The sequence below is a fragment of the Lagopus muta genome, chromosome 2 (assembly GCF_023343835.1).
Source record: "Lagopus muta isolate bLagMut1 chromosome 2, bLagMut1 primary, whole genome shotgun sequence".
NCBI classification, from domain to species: Eukaryota; Metazoa; Chordata; class Aves; order Galliformes; family Phasianidae; genus Lagopus; species Lagopus muta.
The window spans coordinates 70,004,922-70,032,384 of NC_064434.1; the positions used below are offsets into that span (position 1 = coordinate 70,004,922).

Sequence of the window (27,463 nt, forward strand, 5' to 3'; positions counted from 1 at the left end):
ACAGTCAGTAGAAGAACCACCTCTGAGTCTTCTTTCCCTTCAGCATAGCTAAGTTTCCAATTTCAGCATATTACATTGGCTTTAGAAGATTCCTTCATGCAGAAAGATAATCTGTAGTTTGAGCAAGATAAGCCTCAGAATTAATTTATTTCTTGATTTACTAAGCAAACAAACAAACAAAAAAACAACCAGCACCCACAGATACCATGATTTCAACTCTTTGTCTATAGAGAAATGAAATTGTTTGCTTTGTTTTTCCTAAGAAAACTCTGGGAGAATCTATCTACATCTGGCAAATAAGTCTAGCCACAAGCAAGTTTCAAAACACTGTGTAATGTATCCATTTGTTCCCCCTTCCCTTCCTTTCCCTTCCCTTCCCTTCCCTTCCCTTCCCTTCCCTTCCCTTCCCTTCCCTTCCCTTCCCTTCCCTTCCCTTCCCTTCCCTTCCCTTCCCTTCCCTTCCCTTCCCTTCCCTTCCCTTCCCTTCCCTTCCCTTCCCTTCCCTTCCCTTCCCTTCCATTCCCTTCCCTTTCTGTCTTTATTTTTTGGAAAAGTCTGATTACACTGTGAAAGTAACTAATGTCTTAAAGTTCTACTCCATACGGAAATTACAGATGGTGAATCAAGCCCCTGAGAGAATCACTGAGAAAAGAGAAAGGGCCATTTTTAGTACATAAAAATATAACAAAGGTCTAAAAATGCCAGTATGAAATCTGTAGGCTGTTCTAACCCCGAAGCAAAAATTAACACTACAGAAATTTCTGCAGCTTTGAGACCGGTCTCAAGTTCTGCCATTAAATGTTAGTATCTGTGGTCATACATATTTAGTTCCTCCAAAAGACCTCTCTCTGAACAGAACCCATTGATAAATTGTTGTTTTTTTGTGAGAGTGAGAGTCCTAATCTTTGCAATTAGAGAATCAGTTCTGATTATTCAACCATCCTCTGTTTCAAGGCAGCATCAGGTGGCTTCATTCTCTAGCAGAAGTAATCAAATATCCTCAGAGCTGGCTAACACAGTTTGTTACTATCTTCCTATGTGCGCCTGTCTTCTAGACAGGTTGCTTAGAGTGTGTTCTTCCATTGTTATGGATTCAGTAACTGCAAATACTTGTTTTAAAACAGACACATACATGACAGGCTCACATTGTTGCTATGTACTGCAAGGCAGTATTCATGTCTGCTTGGCATCTGAGCTAATTTTAGTTAAAACAAAGCGGTGCCATTAGCATCACGGAGGTAGGAAAGCCGTAACCCAGCCTGAATTTCTCTCTGTTTGTAACTGCCCTTCTCACTCTGGCACCACATGCTGCTATATTTTGTGTTCTAAGCATTGGTGCATTTGTGTTATCAGCATTTTTAACAAACAGTGCCTGCACTGTGGGGCTTGCCATGTTGGTGGGGTGCTCATTTAGGCACTGCGCCTGCCTCAAAAGGATCAGGCACTCCATCCCCAATGTGCTGCTGAACACACAGATCTGTGGCTGCCACCTGTGCTGAAATGCCGACAGATATGATCTTTTTACAGCATCCTTGCACCAAGGTTTGATTTTTTTTCCTGACAATGCAGGTATTTCCCCACCTCCCTGGGCCGTCCTCAGCAAGACAGATGATCAGTGCTTACATACATGCCATGCAGTGACAAGATGTCCTCCCTCCTCCCTCACTTTCCTTTCTATAATTTGCTACTCTCCTAGCCTGTTTTACAATGCATTTCATAGTTGAAGCTGATCCATTCAAGCTTAAAAATGCAGCCAGGCTGCTTTCTGGCATCATCCCAGCATAATCACTGTAATTCCTTCAGTTTCCAATATAGGAAAAGTTATGTCTGAATCAATGAAATATTATTTTAAAGCAAGCATCATTTATTCTACTGTGCATTACTCTGTTTAATTTTGGTAATTGGTATCTATCTTTTTTTTTTGCTTTTTCAGATTTTCCTTGGTCTTTAATTCTGTCATCACATGGCTGTTTATTGAAAAGCTGAACCTTTGTTAAATAAGGTGACCGCATACAGACTTTTCTTTGCAGTTCATTTTGCATTTTTCCACACATCAGCCTTCATGCTTTCTTGCAGCTGAGTGAAGAAGAGACGAATTCTGATTTTCAATTATAGGCAAAAAAAAGGAAAGTGGGAGGAGAGGAGAGGAGAGGAGAGGAGAGGAGAGGAGAGGAGAGGAGAGGAGAGGAGAGGAGAGGAGAGGAGAGGAGAGGAGAGGAGAGGAGAGGAGAGGAGAGGAGAGGAGAGGAGAGGAGAGGAGAGGAGAGGGCCTGGATGTAGTGAAATTTGAAATGGTATTCAATAGAGGTAGAAATAATTCATTAAATAAATTGATCTAGCTAAGAATTTGAGGTGTCTCCAGGGACTGAAATTCTGACATTTTCTGGTGTAGCATTTGGGAACTTTTGGAATGTGGAAAACATCACCACTGCTGATGAGGGAGAGAAACAGCTGTAGGTGTAGGTGATTATATCTCTCTTTATTATTCCATGTCTCTGAGCCCAGACTCCAAAATGAAGGATGTGCAGGTTAAAGAGGTCAGAAATAAATAACAACAAAAACGTCCAAAACTTTCGCTGTTGTGAATTCAGTCTGAGAGATCCTCTCTGCCACAGGCAAAGACTTCTCAGCAGCTGATGGTCCCGAATGCAAAGACTTCAAGGAAAGCAGTTTTTCAAAAAGCTTTCAAACATGCACAGAAAGGATGCATGATAAAGAATGCCCGGAAATTGAGTATTTTGGAGTAGGTAAACTTGTGAAGAGAGATTTCACTTTGTATTGAAATTAAATTTAATTATAATAATACAAATTTGAATTCAGAATTTAGGCAAATTTAAACATGTTTGAATACTTTATACTGATTCTACTAAGTCCTTTTCCCCAGATCTAGCAATATTTAGGGCATGAAAAAAGGATGTCAAGTGCAATCATTCTCCTGAGCCGCTGCTATGTTCCTGTGTCTTTATCTGACAAGACTTGGTGTGTCAGCACAGCAAACCTGCCCAAGGAGTGGATCTGCTCCTCCCTTCCACTGATCTCAAGCACCCTCTACAGCCTTCTGTGTGCTGCTGGGTGGGGGGGAGGTGGGCGAGGACTGGGGACAGGGCAAAAAAGTCTTGCTGGACTGGATGACCTCTGCTCAGGTTGGGCGAGGGACAAAAGTAGGACAGGTTCTTCATTATGCAGCTGTCTCTGTATCTGATCTTGTCCTTCAGAGATCCCTGTGCTTGATGTTGTCCCTCTGACACAGTGGTGACTCAAGCCTGTAATTTTTCTTTCAAGCTACACAAGCTGCTGTTTGAGCTCTGCTGTTGTCCAGCACCACCAGGCTGTCACAAAGCATGAGGGCTGAGGAGGGACTTCAACACTTCCCCCGCCCCCACCCCCAGGATTGCACTGGATTAGAAAACCAAGTTATCATTTGGAATTTCAGAGATTTAGCAGTTATAATCCCAGGGCAGATCTGTCCTATATTGTTCAGACTGTAATTACTACCATGACCTGATACTCCTTTAATCCTTTTGTTCAGTCTAATAAGTCTAATTAAACTCCTGGCTCAGCAGCCAGAAAAGTTTGTGTTCATTTCCACACCGTCACCTGGAATTACTGCTCAGTTTCTCCAAATTTCATCCCATCCCTCAAATCCAAAAAGCCCATCCAAAGTATATTGATCATTTCAACCAAGTGGCTGAGAAAAATATTTCAAATTAATGAATTATGTTAGGCTCTCATGGACGATTCATCCTGCTTTAATTCCATTTATTTCATTGAACTGACACCAGTGATCATTTGGCTCATATCTTTTGGATCTGTGAAGTAAATATCTATTCAATTCCACACATGAAGCCGGAGCTGTCAGTGTGCCAAATATGATTCATGCAGTTCTTGTCTGGTTTGGTGTTTTTTCCTGGGTTGGTCTAGAGGAAACTTTAGCCACACTGAAAAGCAGTTCCAGATGATGTGATTTCTTATCCTGATTAAGTCTTTGACATGACTTTCTGAGAGATCTACTGTGATTTCCAGGTGCATCCATGTGGAATAAAAAGGCAAACCGCTGCCTATCAGGGACAGCAATTAGGGCTGTGGGTTCCTGAACCAGCTGACTCCAGCTTTTAGTTACTTTGGAGGATGACTGAAACAAAAAATATGAGAAGATGTTGCTTTGCGAGATGTGATTTTGAAAGTAGTCAAGGCGTGAATTCAAACAGTAAGTGAAGTGGAAACAGAACTGTCATGAGGAAAAAAAGGTCTTGAACTCTAGTCTTTACCGAGCATTTTATTTTGTGCACTCCGAAGTGTGGATGTCTGGGGGGCTTCATAATTTCTCCAGGGCCTCTGCTCACGTAACGGAGCTTCTGCTAGGGGCAACAGCTGCTTGTTCTGGACACAGACAGGCTGAGCTCAGATGGAGGCAGATTTTCTGTGCTGTTTCACTGCCATTCATAACAGTGTGCATGTGACTAGTGTTCCAATATAACAAAAACTCCACCTCAGTTAAATACAGAGGTTAACCCGGTTTCCAGACCAGACTCGTCCGCCTCCGGGATATATATGTGAATATACAGATGCCACTTCTGGCAGGGCACTGCATGAGGGAAGGAGAAACACGCAGGCTTTCTGTATGCTTTAGGCTGTACCCAGAACATTTTTCAGATGGACTGGGTGGTGTCAGCACCATCAGAGCTGAACCCAGTCCACCCAGCAGCACCCTGAGTGCAGCTCTGCTGCAGCACGAGGAGAGCTCCCAGCCAAGCTCAGACGCATGGACCACAACCCTGGAGCAGTGCTAGTGTTTCTCAATGCCTGGGGACAGCAAGGGGCACTGAGCTGCCTTGTTATTACCAGGAAGAAGAGAAACTACACAAGATGTTTTCCATCCTTAAGGTTTTTCACTTTCTGGTATCCAAAGGACAGCACAAGCTTCAGCAGCTATCTGTGTTTGGGAATTCAAGTGAGGGGATGGGACAAATCAAGTATCCTCCACTCCCTGGGGAAACCTGTTGTAACTCTGCATCGTGTCTGGATGACAGTGTGCTGTTGATTTTGTTTGGAAGAAGATGCCTTTTTAAACTCTGACCTGATTTTTAGGGCTGACAGAACAAACCAGTTTCCAAATATGCTGTTGCTGTCTGGATTTCTTCTAGTGCTGACTTCTTTCCCCTACTTAAGCCTGCTTCTAAGCCCAATTTTAAAGCAGCTAATGAGGGCATCAATCAAAATTCCCAAATATATATTTTTTCCAATTGACCTCATACACAGGACCTGACAGTTCTGGAAATTACCCCATGTTACAATAAACAATTGTTTTAAATCAAAGATAGCTGGAAAAGAAGACATCTACTAACATAACTGATTTTCTCCAGGCTTTCTGGCATTATTTTTTCTTAGAATTCAAATTATCCAAGTCAATTTTGAAGCCAAATCAATTAGTTACTCAAAAATAATAAATGGGGAAAAATTAGATTTAAAACTGTAAATATAGAGAAAATTTCTAGTCTCCATCCTGCTCTGAGACAAGTGAGTAACATTGCTCTGGAGAAAATCACGTTAGTTTAATCACGTAGGCATTCATTGTGTCAGTAGAAAAGTATAAAAATTACTTTGACTAATGGTCATATTGCAAGAGACCGAAACTATTACATTATTTGGATAGGAAAAAGCCAACATATGTGCACCATAATCCCATAGGTGCAGTAAAGAGTAGTAGTGCTTGGAGCACACAAATATTCACATGAAATATTCTAGGAAATAACTTCTGTAAGCCTAAGGCAATAATGGCCATAAAATCATATGTAATTCTTTAACAGAAACAATGCATTACATGTGAAGAACTTGCTGTAGCTAGGTGTCGTAGGAAATGCTAATCAAAATGTATGTTTTCATTCACTCATCTCATCTTCTCTCAATTTAAAAATGAAAAAAGTTGGGACTAATCTTCCAGTTTTGCATTTCTCTTCAACAGTATTTTGTGGTTAATCTAGGCAGCACTACAGCAGCTGAAATGAAGCTGTACATCCTGCCAGCTGCTGACACTCAGTCATTGCCTCCCTTGTCTTCTTAGACTGCACCTGGGCCCCTCTGGCAAGTGGTCCCCAGTGCAGTTGAGTCTGAACAGCTACATCACTCCTGTAACCTTTTCTTCCATCATTGTCACAATTTTAGCATCTGTCCTCATTAGGAATTACACTATGATCTGTTATTCCTCATGGATAGTACCAACTTCATCCAAATGTGACAAGAGAGGTTATATTGGTCGATGTCTTAGTCATCTCTTACCCCTGACGCTGTAATTTGCTTCTCTGCAGTTTCCTTCCACCCAACTCTCTGTTCTTTCTGAAGATGGCCTGAGAAAAAAAAGTCTGTATCATTCAAATCTGTACAGATGTATGCATGCTTGTTTACTTTTCCATGTCTTTGTCTTTGTTTTTACATTAGATCAAACCACCTCAATTCTGAAATTATACATCATCTTATTATTTTCCCGTCAGCAATAGTTACTCGTGAAAGAGAAACTGGATTTCTTTTCCTGAATAATTCCTGAGAATATCAGTTCAATATTCAACATCATAAAAAAAGGATAATAGAAGATTAAAAACTGGTAAGAAAGGAATACAGGAAAAAAAAAAAAAAGAAGAAAACATGAACAGGTCATTGCAGAAGTATGCAACACACTCACGCATTGAAACCTTCATGTGGTTTTATTTAATGAGAGTTAAACAGTAAACATAGAAAAGGTACATAGAACATTAAATCATGGATGCCACAGAGAAAATAAATGTGTGAGGATTATTGGCTATTCCTCACAATGGAAGAACTGACAGACGTGGAATGATCAAGTGGCAGGTTAATAAAAAGGAAATACTTTACATACTGCTCTTAAACTGGGATTGATTACCACAACTTGTGAAGTGTGTTGAGAAAGCCAAAAGAATGAGTCTGCTCAAAAAGCAATTAGAAAAATGACTGGAAATAAAGCCTATCAATGCCATTAGACAGAGATAATGTAGTTACAACATCCATCTCTAAAAGCTGGTAAGCAGACAAGATAAGGCCAGGGTCTCACTGGCCTCACATCAGGGCTCTGTCCCATTAGGCTTTTCCAAGCTTCTGCTTGGAAAAAGTCCTTGACAAGAAGAGGCTGTGGGAAAGAGAGCTCTTTCGTGTGCCTTAGCATTATTGTTCTTGTTTTATTTTCTTCCCTCTTGGTAGGTTCCTTCATCTTTTGATCTGTTCCTCCAACAGATCATCTTTCCTACATTAAGTTTCCCATATGTTCCACCTCTTTCATGGGAGTTCTTGGATGTTGAGTCATCCTGGAAAGATGAAATTATTACCCTTATACCTTGAATATGTGTGTCATAAGCTGATCTGAAAGACAAACTGATTTTGGAAGGTGTCATCCTTTTTTAACATGTGCATATTGCTGAAAATGCCCTTGGGGACAAAAAAAACTGTCACTGTATTTTCCAGCTTCATAATATTGTGTACACATCTCACAGATTTCTTGTGGTTGCGGAGATCAATAGTAAACCTAAATTAAGAGACAGAAAAAATAAATGGATGGATACAGTCTATATTCAGCATTGATCAAGAGAACGAGTTCTGCTTCTGAGATGATGCAGAAAAAGTTAAGACATTGCTGAAGACACCTGAAATCTTTCCCAACAGAGCTGTCATGGAAAGGAGAGTCTGTGCTTAAGCCAGAGGAGAAGGCTTTCCATAGAAGCCACAGATATGGCCCATCTCTTGTCCTGTGATAGGACTCTCATGTCATCTGTCACTTCACACAGTGATGGTGATGTCTTGATTAACATGATGGGCATACATCGAATCTCTTGGAGCTGCTTAGCACTGCTGGAACAATTCATCCAGCCAGCAGCTGGCTCTCTGCTGTTTCTGGGAGTCTTTCTGAGGTTTTCTGAAGGAAAAAGCAGTAAAGGTAAGACAGATCTTGTTGGTGCTCTCTGGATACGGGCTTGGCTGAATAGAGGGCAGGCCTGCATTTCTGGGTTTATGATTCAGTGCACAAGATGGATGAGTGAAGAAATTGCAGACTCGAGCACAGGCAAATAAAAAGCTTCCTAAACATGACCAATAGACATCTGATGGCCAAATAAGGCTAGTAAAGCTGAATATTATTGAGTCAAACAGTTACAGCCCTGGATTATCTGGCTTAACATATTGACTGACATCACTAAGTAAATGCCACAAACAAATATCCTCATGAACAAGCAATCATTCATTGACACTGCAGATGTGATGATGGAGTAGCCAGATTTCCTTAAAACGTGAGTACATTTTCCACAGCTGTATACATTCAGGTATATGCCCTTATTTCTGAAGAAGGGCAGATGTGCAATAAGGCATTTTATCCGTAGCTTTTCCTTATTACTTTCTCTCAATGGAATCAATGTCTCTTTACTTATGATATAAGTAACCCAACAAAACCCAACAAAAAGATGCCTAATACTGAACAGATCTGTTTAACAAGATTCACAGAATGAATCTCACAGACTTTGTATTTGGGTCGACATTTCTGAGGCAGCTAAATACTCATGTTTTCCTTTTAGATTTCAGTCTGCACTTGTGTATTTAAAATCAACAAAATTAATGGGATTGGAGCTCACTGAATTAGTTGAAAGGGGACAGCATTATAGCCAACAGCTGATGATTTGACCTCTGCTCATCTTTGTAGAGCATCTGCTTGGAAAAAAAGAGTTGAAATGAAACAAAGATGGCTTAGAAGTATAAATCCAGCTAAACTCATCATAGAGCAAATTTAAGACTGTGAAATGACGGAACATTCAAAAATAACCCTCACAAGCGTCCTTGGAAAATAATTGTATCGAATTATTAATCTACACTAAATAAATTGGTTTGACTTGTGCTGCAGCTGCCTGCAGCAAATGTCTATTCTACTAAGAAGTTCAAGGCTCTAGAGAAATGTAATTTACACACCAATCTTTAAGTACTGCTAAGACTAATGGTCTTTGGAAGCAGAGTATATTTCTGGCAGTATTTGCCTGAGGTACAAACTTTCTTATGGCTATTGAATATGGCCAGGATGCAAAAGAGGTGAAGAAGTTTTCCTGGAGAAGACAGAGGACAGAGAAGAAACTCGTAGCAACTGAGAAAGTAAAGAGATCTTGAACTAGATATTGGCTTCTATGTGGAAGGTAATGACATAGCTTATGTGTTAGGAAAACAGGATACATGAACATTTACCTAGGAATGGAGAAAGCAGGGAAGCTACAGTGACTGCAGCCCCATCACTAAGTTAACAGCATTCCCTTGACATTTCTTGGTGGTGTGGTGGCTATTCAGTCCTTACCTATGAGAGGGTATGCTTCCCTGATGGAGAAGGGAGGCTGATCTAGGGCTGGGTATCACGGAAGTCTGGGCAACCAGTGTGTTCTTCAGCTCAGAGTCTGCAAAGGAGGCTCTCACCATTGATGGCAGACTTCCCAGAGGAGCAAGTAATGGCTGTTTATAGTGGGGGAAATGAAGAAGGATGCAGATGTCATTCAAATCAGGAGATCATTGCTGTATTTTTATGTGTTATTTGTGTAATCTCCTCTAGGGACTAATGTTACTCATAAAGAGCTTTGAAAAGGCAAGTGACCCAGCTGAGGAAAAGTAAGTGAATAAATGAGTGGTTTTACAGCACATTGCTACAATGTTTTGCATAATGTCTATTTCAAGCTTCAGCAACTAAACTAGTATTCAGTATTCTTCTTTCTCTTTCTTCTTTACTTGACTCTGTCTTACTGCACAACTTTGAAGGACTTGTAGTTAAGTATTTGCAATTATTAAAGTCACTCCAGAGTTTAGTGAATACCAAATGCCTGTATTCATCGTGTTTTCTCATTTGGTTCATCAGACTAAGACATGACACGTGAAGCACTGTCAGATTTACAACAGTGTCTGAATTTCCATGAACATGAACACTCTGCTGTTTTCAGCATACGTAGTTTTGTGGGGTTTTTGTTTTTGGATTTGTTTGGGTTGGGTGTTTGTTTGTTGTTTTCTTTAAACAAAGAAGCAAAACAACTGCAAAAATCAACAAAACAATCAAAGACCATTCTCAGTGAGGCAGGGCTCATTTAGCAGAATTAAAAAATATACATATGAGAAAAAGATATTGGTTTTCTTTTTCCTCATTTTTAAGAAAGCAGACAACAGAGAAGGCTGAGATCCTGATAGCAGAGAAAGGATCTGCTCAAATCCAGGTCAACATGCTGTTGCCTCATCTTTGTAGAGCTCTGGTGGCTGGCTGATGCTCTGACTGAAACACACTGCTGGTACTCCAGAGAAACTAAGCTTGAGTATCTGACCAGCTATTGAATGAGAACAAAGTGATCCCTACGTGGTCTGTGCCAATTTGAGAAAAGCAATCCCCGAGCAAAGCCATAAGAAATGTTGGAAGCTCCAAGGACCAGACTTTGAAGTCCCAGTGAGCAGTTCAGCACCATGGGAAAATGTACCGCAATGAACTGAGGCACAACAAGGAACTGGCCTTGTGACTCCTACGTTAGATTTAACTAGCAGCTTGGTATTGTCAGCAGGAAGACAATGCAGCAATTGGGGCACTGCCTTGCAGACTAGATAATCTCCCTGAAAAAAATAAAAAAATAAAAAATTGGAGTATGGCTTAATCATGTAAGAATGTTTTCACTCATTTTCTTAAGAGTTGGAAACTGGCTACTAAAAGATTTTAAGCTTCCCCTGAAATGCAATTACTTCAACACACAACAAGTTCATGAAATTGGGAAAAAGTATGAGGGTCTGTAAGGGAATGACCATTTGAATGAAAGTAATACTCAGTAACAAAGTTATTTGAGCTACACAAAGGCAAATCAAACAAACAAACAAACAAAGGAAAAAAAGAGCAAAAAATCTGATTGGTATTTATTTTTTTCATTTCTGTAACTTTATTTTCAACAATACATAGAGGGAACTTCTAATAGATGAACTTCAGTTGATCATTTTTTCCATCTCGCAGTATCAATCAGTCTGATTTTATTTTGACAATGTACTTTGGAAATGTTCCTCTTTCGAATCCTGAGTGTGTATTTGGAGAAAAGCTGGCATGTGAATAAACCCTTTGTGACAGAGAATGATGAACATTTTTTCCATCCTATTTCTAACAGTATTAAAGGGTAATTAGCGACTGCAGCTTCTGGAATTGGTATCTTCCAGTGGTGCATCTTGGAATAGAAACTCAAAATATGTTGAGATAACAGCCATTGATGTGCCCTGAAAGGATTGGTTGATGGGCCAAATCCTGAGAGCAGGGAAGTGTTTCTGCATTTCATTCACTGCTGCAGATGTTCTATTACCCATAAGAGCCAAGACCATTATAACATGATGGTTGAACTTTCAGCCTTTGCATGGAAAAAGAAATTGCCTCCTACAAAGTAACAGGTATCAAACAGAAGGTATTTCTGAGATTAACAATTATTTTTCTTAATTAAAATAGTCTGTCTTTCTTTTACCTTCTCCCCTCTCACATTTTCAATATTGCTTCATTTTACGATCAGATTTTGACTTCTAAGGGACTTCTTTTGCAGGAGCTAATTGGGAACTGGTCTTTCTCATGACAACATTGAACAGAATGGGTAAATGCCCTAAATCCAGTGGTGGCTAACAGCCATCTGCCATACTGTATGACTAATGCTATTCCATTTTTGTGGGAAGATGTGATTCCATTTTACATCCTTAAGCAATTCAAATCTCCCTATACAGAAGATATTTCGCTTTTTCAGCTTCTTTTTCTCTTCTCTGGAGAGAAGTTGAATCCCATTAAAAATGCAAAACGTAATCAGTTTGGTATCTGATCAAATGCAACAGAGTTTCAGTCTAAATATATTTTGTTAACTTATACTGCTTTGCAAGGACAACCAACTTTAATAGGATTATAATTCTTGAATAAGTTACTGCACCAAAAAAAAAAAAAAAAGAAAAAAAAAAAAGAAAAAAGGAGATTCTGTCTTATAAGAAGGTTTAGCATAAACTGTTGATGGATTGAAGCCTGTTTAGATAACAATAGAGAATGCATCCTGGCAACTACCAGATGGAATACTTTTTATTTCTTAGTGGTTTCAAAAGATGTCTTAGAAAAAAGGAGTAACAACCAGAAGGTCTTTCAGCAGACCAAAGGAAGGTAGTCGTGAGGGGAGAGACAGCTTGAAGAACTGTTTTTTGGGTATTATGGTTCTTCTACTCTCTTACAGGCTATGTTTTTTACCTCCAAAAATATTCCTAATGTTAGGGAAACTTTGAAGTGACTATTCAATTTCTTATTTTATGACATTTTTACAAATCTTAATGGTTTACTTATATATTGATAAAGCAATTATTAATTAATCATTAAATATAAAGTATTTATTATCAATGCTTAGTCTTTTTGATATCTTGTGATTCTGTCACTCTAATTCTATCTTAGAAAGGTAAATTTACAGGCTGATAGGTGGAAGAAATGAGCTAGTTGGACAAATAGGATGATACCTGGAATTATCACTTGTGGCAAAAGGTGTTGCAGGTGGTAGAAATACAGGTATTTTTTGATATGTTACTTGCATGGTGATGAGTAAGTGTGTTATCACAGCCCATGAGCTGCAGATTCTGAGAAGAAAGCTTCTGTCACTGAGCTTCATACCCTGACAAATTAATGATTCTGTTGTGCATTATAATAAAATTCACTAGCTAAATACAGACATTCCTGATCCCAGTCACTTTCTAGGTTCTGTTCCCACCTTGATCAAAGGCTGGACATGATTTCCACACAGGCTGTCTTAAAGTATTGGCTTAATGACTTCAGCCTTTAACAGTGCTCACGTGAGGCTCTGCCTTACTGGATCTGCTTACTTTGAAGTATGTGCATGGGGTCAGCCCTTCAAAAGTGGATTTCAAAATGATGTGGTTTTCAATGGAAAAAATATGTGCATTAGAGCACTCAGTGTTTGATTTTTTTTTTAAGTCAGCACACTTCTGTGCTTTGGGCCTACCAGATATAGTTTCTGCTCTACTCATGCACCAGAGAGCAAGAAGAATAAAACAGGGCTTCTACAGACAGTTGCTGCATACTCTGTGGACCCTCTATAAATTATTGATGAAACAGTTAATCTTCCATGCATGCTTGAGCAACACACCTTATCTTTCCCTTTGGAGCTTAGGTGAGAGTTGCTTATAAAATAGCTTTAGCTAAAAATGTTACATCCATGCACAAAATGAGGATTGCAAAGGCTCCTAAGACTAGCAAATAAAAAGTATTTATCACTGAAACACTCAAAATTCTTTTGGTAAATTTTAAATTTCAGCCTGCACACTTCAGTGGTAGAAATGTCAAAATTCACCTCTCCCTTTTGTGTGATAGGAAAAATGCATGTGTTCCCTTGAAAACAGCAACTTGTTTTATTTCTGTGAGCTTCAAGTTAATGTCACATTTGGGGAATGTGAAATATCAGTCAAAGAAAAAGAAGGTTCAAACACTACTACGAATCTGGAAACCTAAATATGAAAAGGATATATCTAGTCATGCATTGCTATTGCTGTCAACATCACCTGTGCTACAACTGCCTAAGAGGTTCGAAAGCAAGATACATATCCCCTTTTTTTTCAGTGTTATTTCACATAAGAGAACTGTAGAGAGAGCTCCACAACTCTCCTTCATGGAGAGTGTGTATTATGTAGGGCAGCACAGAGGTAAATTAGTCCCTATAGAGTTGCTTTTCCCCATGCCATGCAGCCAGGCATGTACCAGAAGACTTTATAGTGAAGAATGGAGAGTGGTGCGACATTACTGGTTGTATAGATTTCTGCCTTGTAAGTGTGGGGTAAACCAGACAACACATAATGATGTGCTGAGAAACAGACTGATATGCAATGCTGTCTCATCTCCAGGGTTTGGGAGAAAGCTGTGTGCTGGCTCCATTTCACACTGCAGCGTGTTATCAGAGAACTGGTGGAGTAAAACCAGCATTTCCAAACTCAATATATTTATCTTCTTTTCCACCAGATTATCACATTTTTCAGTGCTTGTGAAGTTTTTTCTTCATCTTTTCTGCTCACCTGAAGTTGTACAGTAACAGAAGAGAAAAGTTGAGTCTACTTCACCTGATGAAGAAATCAACTCTGATTGTACAGACTTCTTTAAGGAAGACATTGAGATGGAATTCTGTGGAAGGCAGTTTGAAATTCAGATTCTGGGCTACATTTGAAGAACACAGGTTGGAAAAGAGTAAGTTTGTAAACTGAATAAATACCATTCCAACTTGATGAATTCGTGTTGTGAAAGGACTGTGAACACATCAGGACTGCGAACCATGAAATCAATAGGAAGTAAGAAAGCTTAGATAGCAGGTAAAAATGTCAGTGTGTTGTTGGGTCTGAGCCAAGGCTTGACAGCATAAAGTAGTGTGCAAACACAGCACAAGACTCTTCCTCAAAGAGCTTGATGTCTAACTGTGAAGAGCAAATTATTGAGAAGTAATACAGGACTTCCCACTACCAGCTCTAGGCATCACATTTCCTATCCTATTATGTTTTAAAACTCACAATTTTAGGTTTAACAGACCCACTCAGAAGAACTCACAATTTCCTTTTGGCATGTTGATTTTCAACTAGATGTTGTTGCCTTCTGATACACATGGAATAGCAGTACAAATAAACCTTGTGTACATTTCTGTCTTTAAACACTATAAAGGGAAGTAGTTTGAAGAGGAGAATTAGAAACCCATGATTTGCCATCTTTCAGTAGTTCAATTTCTCAGCTGGAGCTCTTCAGACAGTCCACAGTCAGTTGGCAGGACCTACAAATCTACTACAACAGTCAAATACTAAATAAAGTGTTCTTCCTCTGCAGTGTAACAAAGGAAAAATATTAGGGCCCAATCCCATTTCCAAAGAGGCCCATATTGATAAAGGCAATGGGATTATTTTATCTTTGTCTGCAGCAAAAGCAGGACAAAATTTGAAACTGTACAAAGTGAATACAAAGGACAACCTGACCACTTGTGCTGACAGTGTGCTCTCCTATGCGTGATGTGGCACATCATGTCTCTTCCTCAAAGTATTTTATAATTTGGTTGAAAGATGACTTAAGGAATCAGCTATTGGCAGCTGACCAATGGATCTCCAAGTGTTAAAAGTGTTAAAGACTTTAATGACTTGCTATACACAATGAGAGGCTGAGGCCCATCATAGTCCTACCCTTGAGCATTTGCATGATCAGAAAAGCATACAGAAGGCACCTCTATTTTTGCAATAAAAATAGAAAACATCAAGGAAGAAAAAAATCCCACCATTTTCTCTGAAGACAAATTAAAATTTGACCCACAGGTTGCCATGGATACAAAAGTCAGTTTACTCTAGCAGTGCTTTCTAGCAACTAAACACTTGTGATTAAGGAGAAAACACATTTATGTTTATTATGTTCCATTAGGTTTATATAATTAGTTTTTTTCAATTGCAAGCCTCTACTGATGACTGTTTTCTCAGCTGTTTAGAAAAACCTTGCAGCATGATGAAACCATTGTTAGAACTACCTTTCCTGCCGTGGCTTCTCCACAGTCATTTGTGAACAAATGACTACTAGCACTTATTATTATGACTTTTACAATCCAGAATTCTTATTTCAGGTTATAGCAATCCAACCAGTAGCTTACATGAACGACTATGAGTTAGACTGCTTACTACAAGCTAAAATCCTAAATGTGCGGTCCTACATGGGAGCCTCTAGAGTTCTGTCTCACAGAAGTGATCTTACCCTTCTATGCACACACAACAAACTCAAAGCAATCTCTCTACTTGTGGGACAGGAAGAATAGCTACTTGTCATTTTACAGATAGGCTGAAACAGAGGATAGTTCCATCAACAAAAGCTGCACATGTGTGTATGGCAAGAGATTACACCTTTAAAAATTGTGCTGGATTAGTAGCCACCAGCCATAGCTGTCTCCTCCCAGAGCTGTTGTTCCAGAATTCTCTTTAAAAAAACAACCAACCAACCAACAAACAAACAAAATAATTTTTTTTTTTTTAAAAAAAGGTAAGCTGAAATTTTGGCATTTGTCATGCCATTCAGAGTGAAGGTAGTGGCAGTGTGCCCAACCAGCTGTAAGGGGAGCCTAGAATGAAGTGTTCAAGAGAAGCAAGAAATCACTGCTGTGTCAACCAACAGCTACAGAAGTTCATGTGTGATTCTTCAATCTCTGAAATGGTTCCATTAATGTTTTTACTTGGAACTCATTTTCATGAGCCTTCTTTTTCTATCCTGGTCTTCAGAGCAGTCCTTCCTGTTGTTGTGTTTTACTGAAAAATAGAAAATATAGAGGCATTTCAAAGTCCATGGACACACTCATAAAACCTGCATGCTGAGATGAATTCACCTGGATGAATTCAGCTCCATCCAATCACAAATCAAAAATTTACTTCAATGTTTCTAGTACAAAAAATCTGTCAGCATCTTTAAGGTACTTTTCCAGTCTTAAAAAACACTGTGTGAAGGTCATCACAAAGCCTCACAATTTTTTGTTTAATAGGAGCTCATAGGGCTCAAGCTGGTCACTCATCGATACCAGCAAGAAAATTTCTGCAAGTCCAGTTATACCTCCAATGGCAGCTTTGCAATTTCATTGTCTTCAAATGACAATTTGTTACAGGTGAGCGTATTTTGAAGACAGCAGAGTAGCTGTCTGATGTGGTTCAAAGGGCACTCTGGCTACAGAGCTGTGATTTCTGGTGAGTGGTGAGGTGAGATGAGAGGAACTCAGTGTGATTCCCACATTACAGGCTAAGCTGGCAGAACTTGCAGGAAAAAAAAAAAAAAAAAAAGAAAAAGAAAAAGAAAAAAAAAAAAAGAAAAAAAATCAATTTGATCCATTTGTACAGAAACTTAGTAATTTTTAATATAATCAATAGGACATTTATGAGATTTTTCATTGTAGAAGAATGGCTTAAATCTCACCCCTCAAATTACCCTGGGCTTTTCTGTTTGCTTGAGGATGCATAGGAGATGGATTCTTTTCTCAGGACTTGGCTGCATGCACCATACACAATCTTAAAGCTTTAATGAAGTCATTGCATTTTAAAAATATCTGAATAGAACATAAGATTAAACTTTTAAATACTTATACATTCCAGTTTTTATTATATTCCAGGTTGTGCTAAAGTCCTTGAAAATCATTTGAAGGACATTAATCTTCATTTTTAAAAGACAGAGATATTCACTATTATAAAACGTGTGATGTTTGTCATAGGAACAGATCTTTACAGTAACCTACACCAAACGATTGTATATAAAAATGCAAATTATGTGTGTTATCCTCTGCCCCAATTGCATATAGCCATTCCACAGCAACTGATTCATGGCCATTTTGAAGGCACTGCTGTGAGGGTAGGCTTGATAGTCACTGTCGTTGGCGAGAAAGAAGGCAGAGAATATTTTTGTAATGAGTGTTTGTACAGTAAGCAGCACAGTGGGGTGCCAACGGTAATGATCGTAAACCTTGATCAGTGATTTCAAACACAACAGTAATGTCAGACAGAACGTTATTTGTGCATAACCAGAGATTTCAGCTGCCTTATGAAACCCGTAGATTGCTCTGGGGACACTTCTGAGCCATCTGTAACTAACCCACTCAAAGCACGCTTACTTTCCCCTCCCCGTTCTCCTTGCGCCACCATATTGCTTTTCCATCAGTCACAGGAGCGCAACAAGCGTCACCGCTCCGGCGGGGCCGCCTTCAGCACCGGGCCGGACGGACAGCTCCAGCCTGGACCGGCCCCGGGGCGGGCTCGTGCTGGGAGGCGAGGCCGCGCAATGGGAGCCGGGGCCGTGCCGGGGGCGGCGCGGCGGAGGGTCCCCCCTTCCGGCGGCGATGAGCAGAGGCGGCAGCTCCGCAGCCGGCGCTGTGGTTTTAAATGGGCGGAGCGGCGGCGGGCGGAGGGGCGGCCGGTAGGCGGTCGGCGCTGGCCCGCGGCTCCCATATAACCCCACCTCCCGGGCGAGGAGTGCCGCGGTAATTGGCTGGATGTGGTACTTGGAGATGTTGAGCTGGCTCCTTCCCCCCATGTCCCTGCACACACACAGGGGCGGGTGGTGCGGGCGGGAGCGGGAGGCAGGGCTCAGCCCCGGCGGTGGTGGAGCTCGCCCATCCGCCTGCCTGCCCGCCGCCGTGCCTGAGCCGCTCCTGCTGCTGGGCTGCTGCCTGCGGCCGCAGGACCCGGCCGAACCGGCCCGAGGGGAGCGCGGGCGGCTGCTGGCGGCTGCCGAGATGATGGCGGAGGGCGGCGGCGGGCCGGCGCGGCGGAAGGCGCTGTCGCTGCTGGAGGCGGCCCGCTCCCGCTACGAGAGCCTGCAGATCTCAGACGACGTCTTCGGGGAGTCGGGCCAGGACAGCAGCGGGAACCCGTTCTACAGCACCTCGGCCGACTCCCGCTCCGCCGCCTCTTCCCAGGACGAGGAGGACGACGAGGAGGGCGAGGGGCGCCCGGAGGGGCCGTGCCCGCGGAGCAGGGCGGCGCGGCGTCGCGTCCCCAGGCCGGCGGCGGCCCCGGCGGAGCGGCGGCGGCAGCAGCAACGGCAAGCCGGCGGCGGAGGCGGCGCGGTGCCGGGCGGCCCGGGCCCGATGGAGGAGGGGGAGGAGGAGGAGGACGCGGAGACGGGCGGCTGGACGCGGTCTCTGCGAGACGTCCCGCCGCCTCGCTTCAAGGATAGCAGCGGTACGCGGGGAAACGGGGGCGGGCGGCGAGGCCTGGGCTATGGTGCGACCGTGCCAAGCGGGCATCGGGGGCGCGGGTGCCTCCCGAGGCCGGCTCGGCCGTTAGGCTGCCGTGCGGGGTGCGGGCCGTGTGCGTGCTTAGTCACAAACGTCTTTCCCCGAGGCGCAGAGCGCGGACAGCAGCGGGGTGCTGAGGGACTGCGTGCGGGCTCCTCCCGGGGCAGCGCTTGCGAAGGCCCTGCCCACAGGTGGGGACACGCGGGGAACCGAGCGGCTGGCTCGACCCGCTGCCCGCGGAGCGGAGCGACTTCCTCTTGCGAGGCTTTTCGTGCCTCTCTCTTTCATCCTAACCGTTCTGCGTGGTGCGTAGCGGAAGTGAGATCCTGAGGGTGGTGAACCGGCAGGCGGTCGGGCAGCTCGGATTTGTGCGGGGCGATTTGCGTAGCGAGTTGCACCGCTGGGTTCCGTCAGCTGACACATCTGTCGGCAGGGCCGAGCATCCAAGTTGGCTGTGAAGGGGAAAAGCTTTGCAAAAACAGGTCGTTGGTTACAAAGGGGTGAGGCATCAAATGAAGTGCTTGTGTCTCAGAAGGGTACGCGCTGCCTGGCTCCACTGAGCTGATGGATGGCTTGTTTGCCCTAAGGTTGCTTGTCTTCACTGTTTGTTTTTTTGTTTGTTTGTTTTTTACAGCGTTTAATTAATTCACTTTGCTATTAGAATGTAAGTGCAGGTGAGTGCTTCTATACCTGGTGTAGTATGCTGGAATTTGTGCAGTGGGACGGGTAGAAACCTACCTGAGGGAGCAGCTAGGAATGAGGGAGTGAAGTGGAGCTGGCACTGAAGCTCAGAGTTCCATGGTGCTTCAGGCAGATGTGAAAAAGAAGTTGCCATTTCCCCCTAGCTCCAGAAGTCTCTAGACACTGTAATATCCTTAAATATCAAGCTGATCTGCCTCTTTAAGGAACTCTTTGATTTTCAACTCATCAGATTGGTCTAAGATCAGATTCTGGACCACAGGCTTCATGGTGTGATGTTATTTTGGTATTAATTATCATTTAATTTCCTGTGCCTCCACTGGCTTATTTCTTCATATCATTACTTTATAGGCAGTATACACTCTAACAAATAGAACTGGGATTCACATTTTACTGTTGCTTTGGGAAAGAAAATTAAGTTGACCTGTTAACTCTAGAATTCAGATTTCCTTTGAAATGAAAGAGTCTGATCTGCTGTTGTCAGAAATAGATGCAGGAAGCCTCTTGAGATAGGCATATGGATATTACTGTGAATATTTCCTCCTAGTAATAGGTGGTGTAGAGTTTGCTGCTGCCCTTTCATTCTGTTGATCTTAATGATGATAATAGATGCTGCATGCTGTTCGTAGCATGGTGATTTGGTTTGGCAACAGTTCAAATAGTGTAGTGCTTTGATGTGTCTGAAGCATGTACACTCTGATTATTTATTTATTGACTACTCTAATTCCAGACTACAGAAACTACTGCATTGTACAACTAAACTCTTGTAATTCTAGTCTGTAGATCAACTGGCTTTGGTCAATGCATATCTCATAATTAGGTCCGTGCTGAGCACACTTGTACTGTCACTACTGCCACTTCATTGGACAGTGTTCTGACCCAGGAGACTGGGGCAGTACCACGGAAGAGGAGGACTCAGCTGATGTGAAGAGAACTGTTGTTTCCAATGGCACCACCTCTTTCTGTACCTAATGGACAAATGTAATGAAATATACAAGAAAGAAGTGTAGGGTCAAGCATGCAGCACTAACAAATTCTTCTCAATAAAAAGTTTTGGATGAAAGAATCTTTTCTTTCCAGGTTCTGATCTTAAAAAGAAGTTTTGAATGAGATAAAATTTAAATTAGCACAAAAGCTTCTCAGTATGGTCTTCTGGCCTCAGATGATGCAATGTACTTCCATTACTATACTTCCGAGATTTCAGCCAGAAAATAAATGTATTTAAGAACTGAAGTCTCATGAAACATCAGCTATATTGATTCTAGAAATAAATCTTTGGGTCAGACTAGGATCAAACTAGTGTCAAGCTGTTTGGTTTAGGAGACAGCCCCAGTAGGAAAGGGAAGGCATGGAACAGAAAAGGATTTAAAGTTTCTAAATAAGAATGAGCTAAAGCTATCAAGAGAAAAGTAGCCATTTATGATACTCTTTTGGTCTTTTTAACCAGAGGCAGAAAGTCCTATTGCTTTACCTTTTTCCTTTTCTAAAAAATAATTACTTAATGCCTTTCCCTTCCCAGCCTCAATGTATTAACAAAGTGTTGTACTTATCCCTAGAATTAGTCTCTAGAGTTATCAGGCTTACTGTATTTCTGAGATGAAATATCAGTTGAGGTCCAGATGCTGTGGGGGCTGCTGGCAGTGTGAGATGTTTCAGTTCAGTATGCCCTCAGTCTGGACTCAAGTAGCTATGTGTGTTCATGAGGATGCCTGCCTTGCCCACGTACTGCATTCTGATGGACTGGGAAGGAGCTGTATCAGCTTTGGGTGCTGAAAGAGAAGTGACTGGAGAGAATTACTGCACAACACGTAATTATAGGCTGTTTATATCCCTGACTTGTTTTCTGCCCCTTCTTCAGGCATTTTCAGTTACTAGGTTGTTTTTTTTTTTCTGTTCAATTTGATAAAAATAGTGGGTGCTTAGTGTCTTTTTTTGTGCTAGGGAGGTTCAGGTTTGGATATAAGGAAAAAATTCTTTTCTGAAAGAGTAGTCAAGCATTGGAACAGGCTGCCCAGGGAGATGGTTCCTGGAGCCGTTCAACAAATGTGTGAATGTGGCATGGAGGGGCATGGTAGGTGAGCATGATGGAGGATGGGCTGGTGGTTGGCTAGATTTTAGAGGCCTTTTCCAACCTTAATGATTCTGCGAAAGAAATATCACAAACATGAATAGCTTCGTCAGACTTCCTTTGTGGGAATCCAAGGTAGCTGTTAACTCTAACACTGAGGTTAGAACAGATGGTTTTCTGGCTCTTGGTGTTACTTTCAGTTAAGCTATTCTGCAAAATCATTCTCTTTAGTTGCTGTGAAAAATACAAGCCATACTGTGATGCCCTGATTTTTGGACTGATAAATAGTAGCACTATGCAGCTCTGATCAAAATAAGTTGAGGAAACAAGGGAGCTCAATTGCTTGCCGTAAATTTCAAAGTAATGATGTGAGTACTGTGATATAAGGTGTATAGAAGGTGCTGAAATTCTTTCCCTTGAGAAAGAGTGCATGGCTCCAGCAAGTCTGTGGGTAGCTCAATATGTGTATTTAAAAGGATGACGACATTCTTGAGGAAATGTTGGATCTCAGCATGTTTTGTTATATCCCTTCTCACTGTCTTGAAGAGAGAACTTCCCATTTTCTCCAAATCTTACTGTGAAGGGAAGGTAAAATTGATTTGTTTGGAAGTGGACCTACAGAGAGGGAGAAAGAGGCTTCCAGGAAAGGAGATCTGACCTCTGCCCAGACACTACTTTCCTTTTGGAAGGAAGGATGGGTGGATTTTCTGTCTTCCCTTCCTGTGAGAGTAGGACTGAGTGAGCTGGGAAAGTGCTACTACAATAGGGGAAGTATAACTGAAATGTGGGGAAAGCAACTATTACTACTTCAGTTGTGGGCTAGTGAATGCTAGAAACTCAATATAAAACCTTGATTTCTGGTTCCTCCTGCCTTAAACTTATTTTAACGTGTGTGCTGTTTCTTCACAGAATACCCTGGGTTGGAAGGGAATGAGAAAGATCATTCAGTGTAACTTTTGGCTCCACGTAAGACCACACAAAGTTCAAATCCTATTTATAACAGCATTGTCCAAATGCATCTTGAGCTCCAGCAGGCTTGCTGCCATCACCCTGGATCACCACTGACTAAAGTTACCTCTCCCTAACAGGAGCTGTAGTGATAGTGCTCTTCTCTGTAGCCCTGAAAGCCACAGAGTGAACATCCTTCAGTGATAAGACAGTATAGAGATGAAGAGAGTTGGGTGGCTCTGAGTAGTGCTTTCCTCTGTTTGCCTAGTAATCTGACCAGGAAATTTTCCATAAAGCATGGGCACTATGGCTTTTGGTCTTTCTTCTTGGACATCCTAGAAATACAAATATTCTTGTATTAATGCATCTCAATGTTCCTGAATTGGGCAGCTGATATTGTGTCCCTAGAGTTTAATACTCCCCCTATTTATATATCCAGTGACTAGAAAATTGGTTCTTAGATGTAAAAGCCATCCTGTTGTTAGAGATCATGTTTTAGGATGACAGCAGTAGCAGGGAAGTTTGATTAAAAATTATTGCTGAAGTCCTCAAAGTTACAATCAATCAGTGCTACTGTTTTCTTCATTTTTGTGTTCTCGGAAATCTGTTCTTAGACCTAAACCCAAGGACAAAATGTAAGGGCTGTTCCTTACTGACAGTTTGAGACAGCTCCTCCTCAGCAGGTTGCGTTTGGAGAGCATAGCTAGCTTTTTATGGGCTTTCAGAGTATATGTCAGACACAAAATGTGCTGTGAGATATCTTTGGAGAATTCAGTCCAGTAGAACAGCTTGCACTCAAGAAGTTGCATAGTCCATGTCTGGCAGTCAGGCTCCCCTTGTTACCTAGAAGAGGTTTAAATGAATATTTGAAGTAATTTTTAATATACTTCTTAGGAGACTAATTTTTTCCAAAGGGCCACGTGATGGGAAATAGTCATTTATTCCATGATGGCTAGCACATGAGAGAGCATCTGCTCAAGGGAGGTTGCATTGATGAAATAGCCTGCATACAGGATAATAGCATGTTCCAGCTACTGTCAGAGAAGCAAGGGATAGCTCTAAATTGAAGTAGTGAACTGTCTACTTCATGCATCTTCTGGGAGCCAACTAGATACAGCTTCATCTGCAACAGCTTCTGAATAAAAGTCTCTAGTACTTGGTTTGAGTGGTATTTTCTTTCCAGTACTAGTAGTAGGCAAGTGATCTGTTTCACAAACTTCTCTTTAATCTTAGATACTTATATTTCAGCAGGTTTGCTTAAATAAAAGGGTATTACATTACATTAAGCTTGGTCATTTAACTATCCTGTTCAGTAGCAGGAATACTTCCAAAGCATATACTGGAGAGGCAGGCTGTTTGTTTTTGGTTTTAAGTCTTTGATTTGAAACGTGGAACTGAAGTGTGTAAAACTCGTGTGATAAGTTTCCTTGATTTGGGGTTAACTACTAAGAAAAGATGCAGCCAGTGGCCCTTCAGTTCAGTGAGTGAAGACCACAGAATCAAAGAGCAGTTGAGATTGGAAGAAACTTCAAGATCCTCTAGTGTAACATCTCCTACTCAAAACATGGTCAGCTAGAGCAGTTTTTGCAAGGCTCTATGCAGTTGGGATTTTAATCTGGGCAGTCTATTCCAGTGTGTGACCACCTTTCCAGTAAAAGTTGTTGGTTTTTCTTTTTTTGTTTCCTTATGATAATTCACAAGTGCCTCTTTGTACATCAGCTGGTAGGACTTCACTCTTTGGAACTCTTTCATTGTTGTTGCTTTATGAATGCTGAACAATGAAAACTTAGTTCCTTCAAGCTAGTCAGCAGTGAATCTCGCAGTATAATAGACACAGGTATAGCACAGAGTTGTTCGTTTGACCTGTGTTGGGAACAATATTAGCAGAGCTAAATAATTCAGCTGAAGTTAAATAATCAAAGGAGAGGAAAGGAATAAGGTAGAAAGGGAGAGGCTTTCAGTGTTATTTGAGTATCTATCTAAATCAGAGTTGTAGGGAGAGATGCAGTGTTGCGTGCTCTTCCCAAGAATAGAAGACTTGTATGGGAAGGCAGATGAGAAGACAGTATTCCAGCAGCAGGCAGACAGGACAAAGAATTCTTGGGTCAGGCTGGGCCGTAAAAGATGTCCACATACACGGTGCCGTCTAACAACACTGATCATCTTGGTTCAAGTCCTGAACTGTATCTGAATGCTTTCATCTAACTCAATTGAGGACAATAGCTAAAGATTCCAGAGGTATAAGAAAACCTGTAAAAGCTATTTAGTTGCTTATGAAGTATTCTACTTGAGAAATATCTGGGCCAGATTTTCTGTCTGCAAGTTGGTGAAGTGCATCTGATGTGTCATGTTATTGCTTACTTCTGTCATCAGAATTAGCTGCTTTTGACTTGCTTAACCATGGAAAATGGCATATCTCTATGAGCTGTTCTTGCATTCTAAGTAGAAGTTATTTATATCTTCCTAGATGTTTTGTGATGTTGCTATGTGGTATGATAAATACATCAGAAAGATGTACATTACAATTTTCCAGATCATTTATTGGATGACTTAAAGGCTTGATGTTTTGCTAAAGATGTGGATTAATGCAAGGGCTTAATACATCATACTTCTTATGAAACCTAAATGTGCCTTCTATATGGTTTTAGAACACACTTTCCTGCTTCCATCTTCATTGTAATACAAGTTCATGACAGCCTTCTTAATTCTAAAATTTACTGCAATTTAGCCATGTTCCCATCCTTTTGTGCATAACTCTGTGATTGAGCATATATTTTGTGAATAACATACTATTGATAAATTTCACAGAAGTACCTATTCTCTGCTTTTATACAGAGAGCCAGTTCTGGTCAGTACTTGAGACATGAAGATATATAAATGCTGCAAATTAATGTCTTCTCTATCGACACTGACTGAATGTCTACAAGGGAAAAACTTATTTATTTCTCGATATTTTTTTTTTGTACTACATCAAATGAATCCTTTCCCCTTGCAGTTACTTATGGGGCCATTTCAAAGAAATAGGTTGCTTCCTACAAATAGTCATGTCCACTTGCTTGCTGTACTGTTTCTGTGATGCTGACAACTTCCTTTGTTTGCTTACCTCCAAGTCAGCCTGGAGAGGAAACTGGCCTCTCTCCTGAGCCTAATGAGGATGCTAATAGCTGAATTGACTTGCTTATTACATGTAGACTGCTGGGCCACAAGAAGCTGTCCTGGGTTCTGTAGAAGTGGGAAATTTGTCTTAGGTGTGCTTGTTTGTTTACATGTTTTGTATAGTTTTCCTCTCATGCTTGTCTTTCAAAAACTTGGAGCAGATGGATTTAGCAGTTTGGAAATAAAAGGTGCTTCTCAAAGGGAAGTTAATCATGGGTACAGTTTTACATTTTATCTAGAGGTCAGAGGAGTATAGTCCCTAAAATACCTTATTCTTCCTAATACTGCTGAAATTTCTGCATGTTGTTAGAAAATAGAACAGGTGGACTCCAAAGGAATACATAAGACAGATGTATGAGAACACTACCATTTGACATCTCGCTTCTTTGTGGCAAGGCATCCTTTTTAGGAACTTATCTAAGCTCCCACTTCAAACAGGATGTTAATCAGTCACAGTCTCTATCTGAAAATGAACAGATACATAACGGAATGGGTCTTATAAAAATGAAGCCATAGTTTCAAGAGTGAAGGACTGCAGGGAAACAGTTTTAGAGGGCTCTGCAGCTTGTTTTGGCCTCATATAAATATTTCTGAATTATCACCCTTGATTTTCTGTGAAGATAACTGATATTAATGATTACCTGATTAGTAGACTTGCTTCCAATTTTGCTCTCCTGGACATCATGGGTTCATATGATTTCTATTAACAAACAATATTTTTCATTAAGAAGGCTAAAGAACAAACACAGCAATACAAGGCTTTAGCTGTGCAGTTGAGAACTGGTAAAACTGAAGTATGGTTGATGTATCACACTGTAAAGATGCAAAAATCTTGTCAGAGAAGGATAAATAGGAGTCACTGTAGCAAAGAGTAATTTATGTCCATATGGGTGAGGGAAAGAAGTTGTTTTGAACAAAAAGATTACTGGACTGAGAGGATACAGTGGGCCTGTCAGTAGTTACAAATGGTTTTGGTTGGCTTTTTTTTTTTTTTTTTTTTTTTGAGGGAAAGGGGAGAATGAACAGAAAACAGACTTCAAGCAGATGCTATTATAACTGTGATTCATTTGTGATTACATGTGGCAGAGAGGTGGGTGTGTATGAAATAGATTGCAGCATGAAAAGAGTATCTTTCTTCTAAGTTACTTACGTAATTCACTGCTGTGGAAAATTTGTCTATCCAGTGTGTGGAGTCATCTGCATTTTTTTGAGTGGTAAATGCTGGCTGACTTCCCACTGGGAAGCATCTGGAGCTGTGCAGTCCGGGATCTGTGTGTTGCTGTGGATGTGTAGCTGTCATCATTGTTATGATGCTCCCTGCTTGCAGAATGCAGACTGGGTTTGGGTACTGGTAATCTTGTCAGTTAATGCCTTGAAAAATTACTTTGAAGGAGTTGCATATATTGAAACTCATGCATGCTTTTATGCATATGGTTTGTGGTAATTGGGGTGGGGACCTAGTATTACTTGTTCTGTCAGTACTGGGGCAGAACAGTTTAACTGGATTGCTACTGCAAGGCAAGAAATAGGCAGCCTTCACTAGAGGTCAAGGTGGTGGATCTTATAACTTGCCTTGCTGCAGTGGCCTGGCAAAAATGAGTTATCTTTGGATTGGGTTGATAGGTTCCCAAACTGGTCTTGAAAAGTGTGAAATGCTCTTACATCTTTCAGGCTGGAGACGTTGTATAATGGATGTAAGAACGTGTGTGAATATAAATTCTTATTTAATCGTTCAAAGCAGGGTGTTACTAGAATGGATCATGGAATGAGAAGACCTCTTTAAATTGAGGACTTTCTCCCATTTCTAGGGTAT

At 41.2% G+C, this 27,463-nt stretch overlaps 1 protein-coding gene across 1 annotated transcript in view; it reads left to right on the forward strand.

Annotated features, from left to right (window-relative positions):
- The first annotated feature begins 18,012 nt into the window (after positions 1-18,012).
- PGBD5 (piggyBac transposable element derived 5) overlaps positions 18,013-27,463 on the forward strand; it is a 70,818-nt gene continuing 61,367 nt past the window's right edge. Inside the window, exon 1 of the mRNA XM_048935025.1 lies at positions 18,013-18,723. Within this exon, the coding sequence (XP_048790982.1) occupies positions 18,033-18,723 (691 nt within the window). The 5' untranslated portion in view covers positions 18,013-18,032. The remainder of the gene's footprint in view (positions 18,724-27,463) is intronic.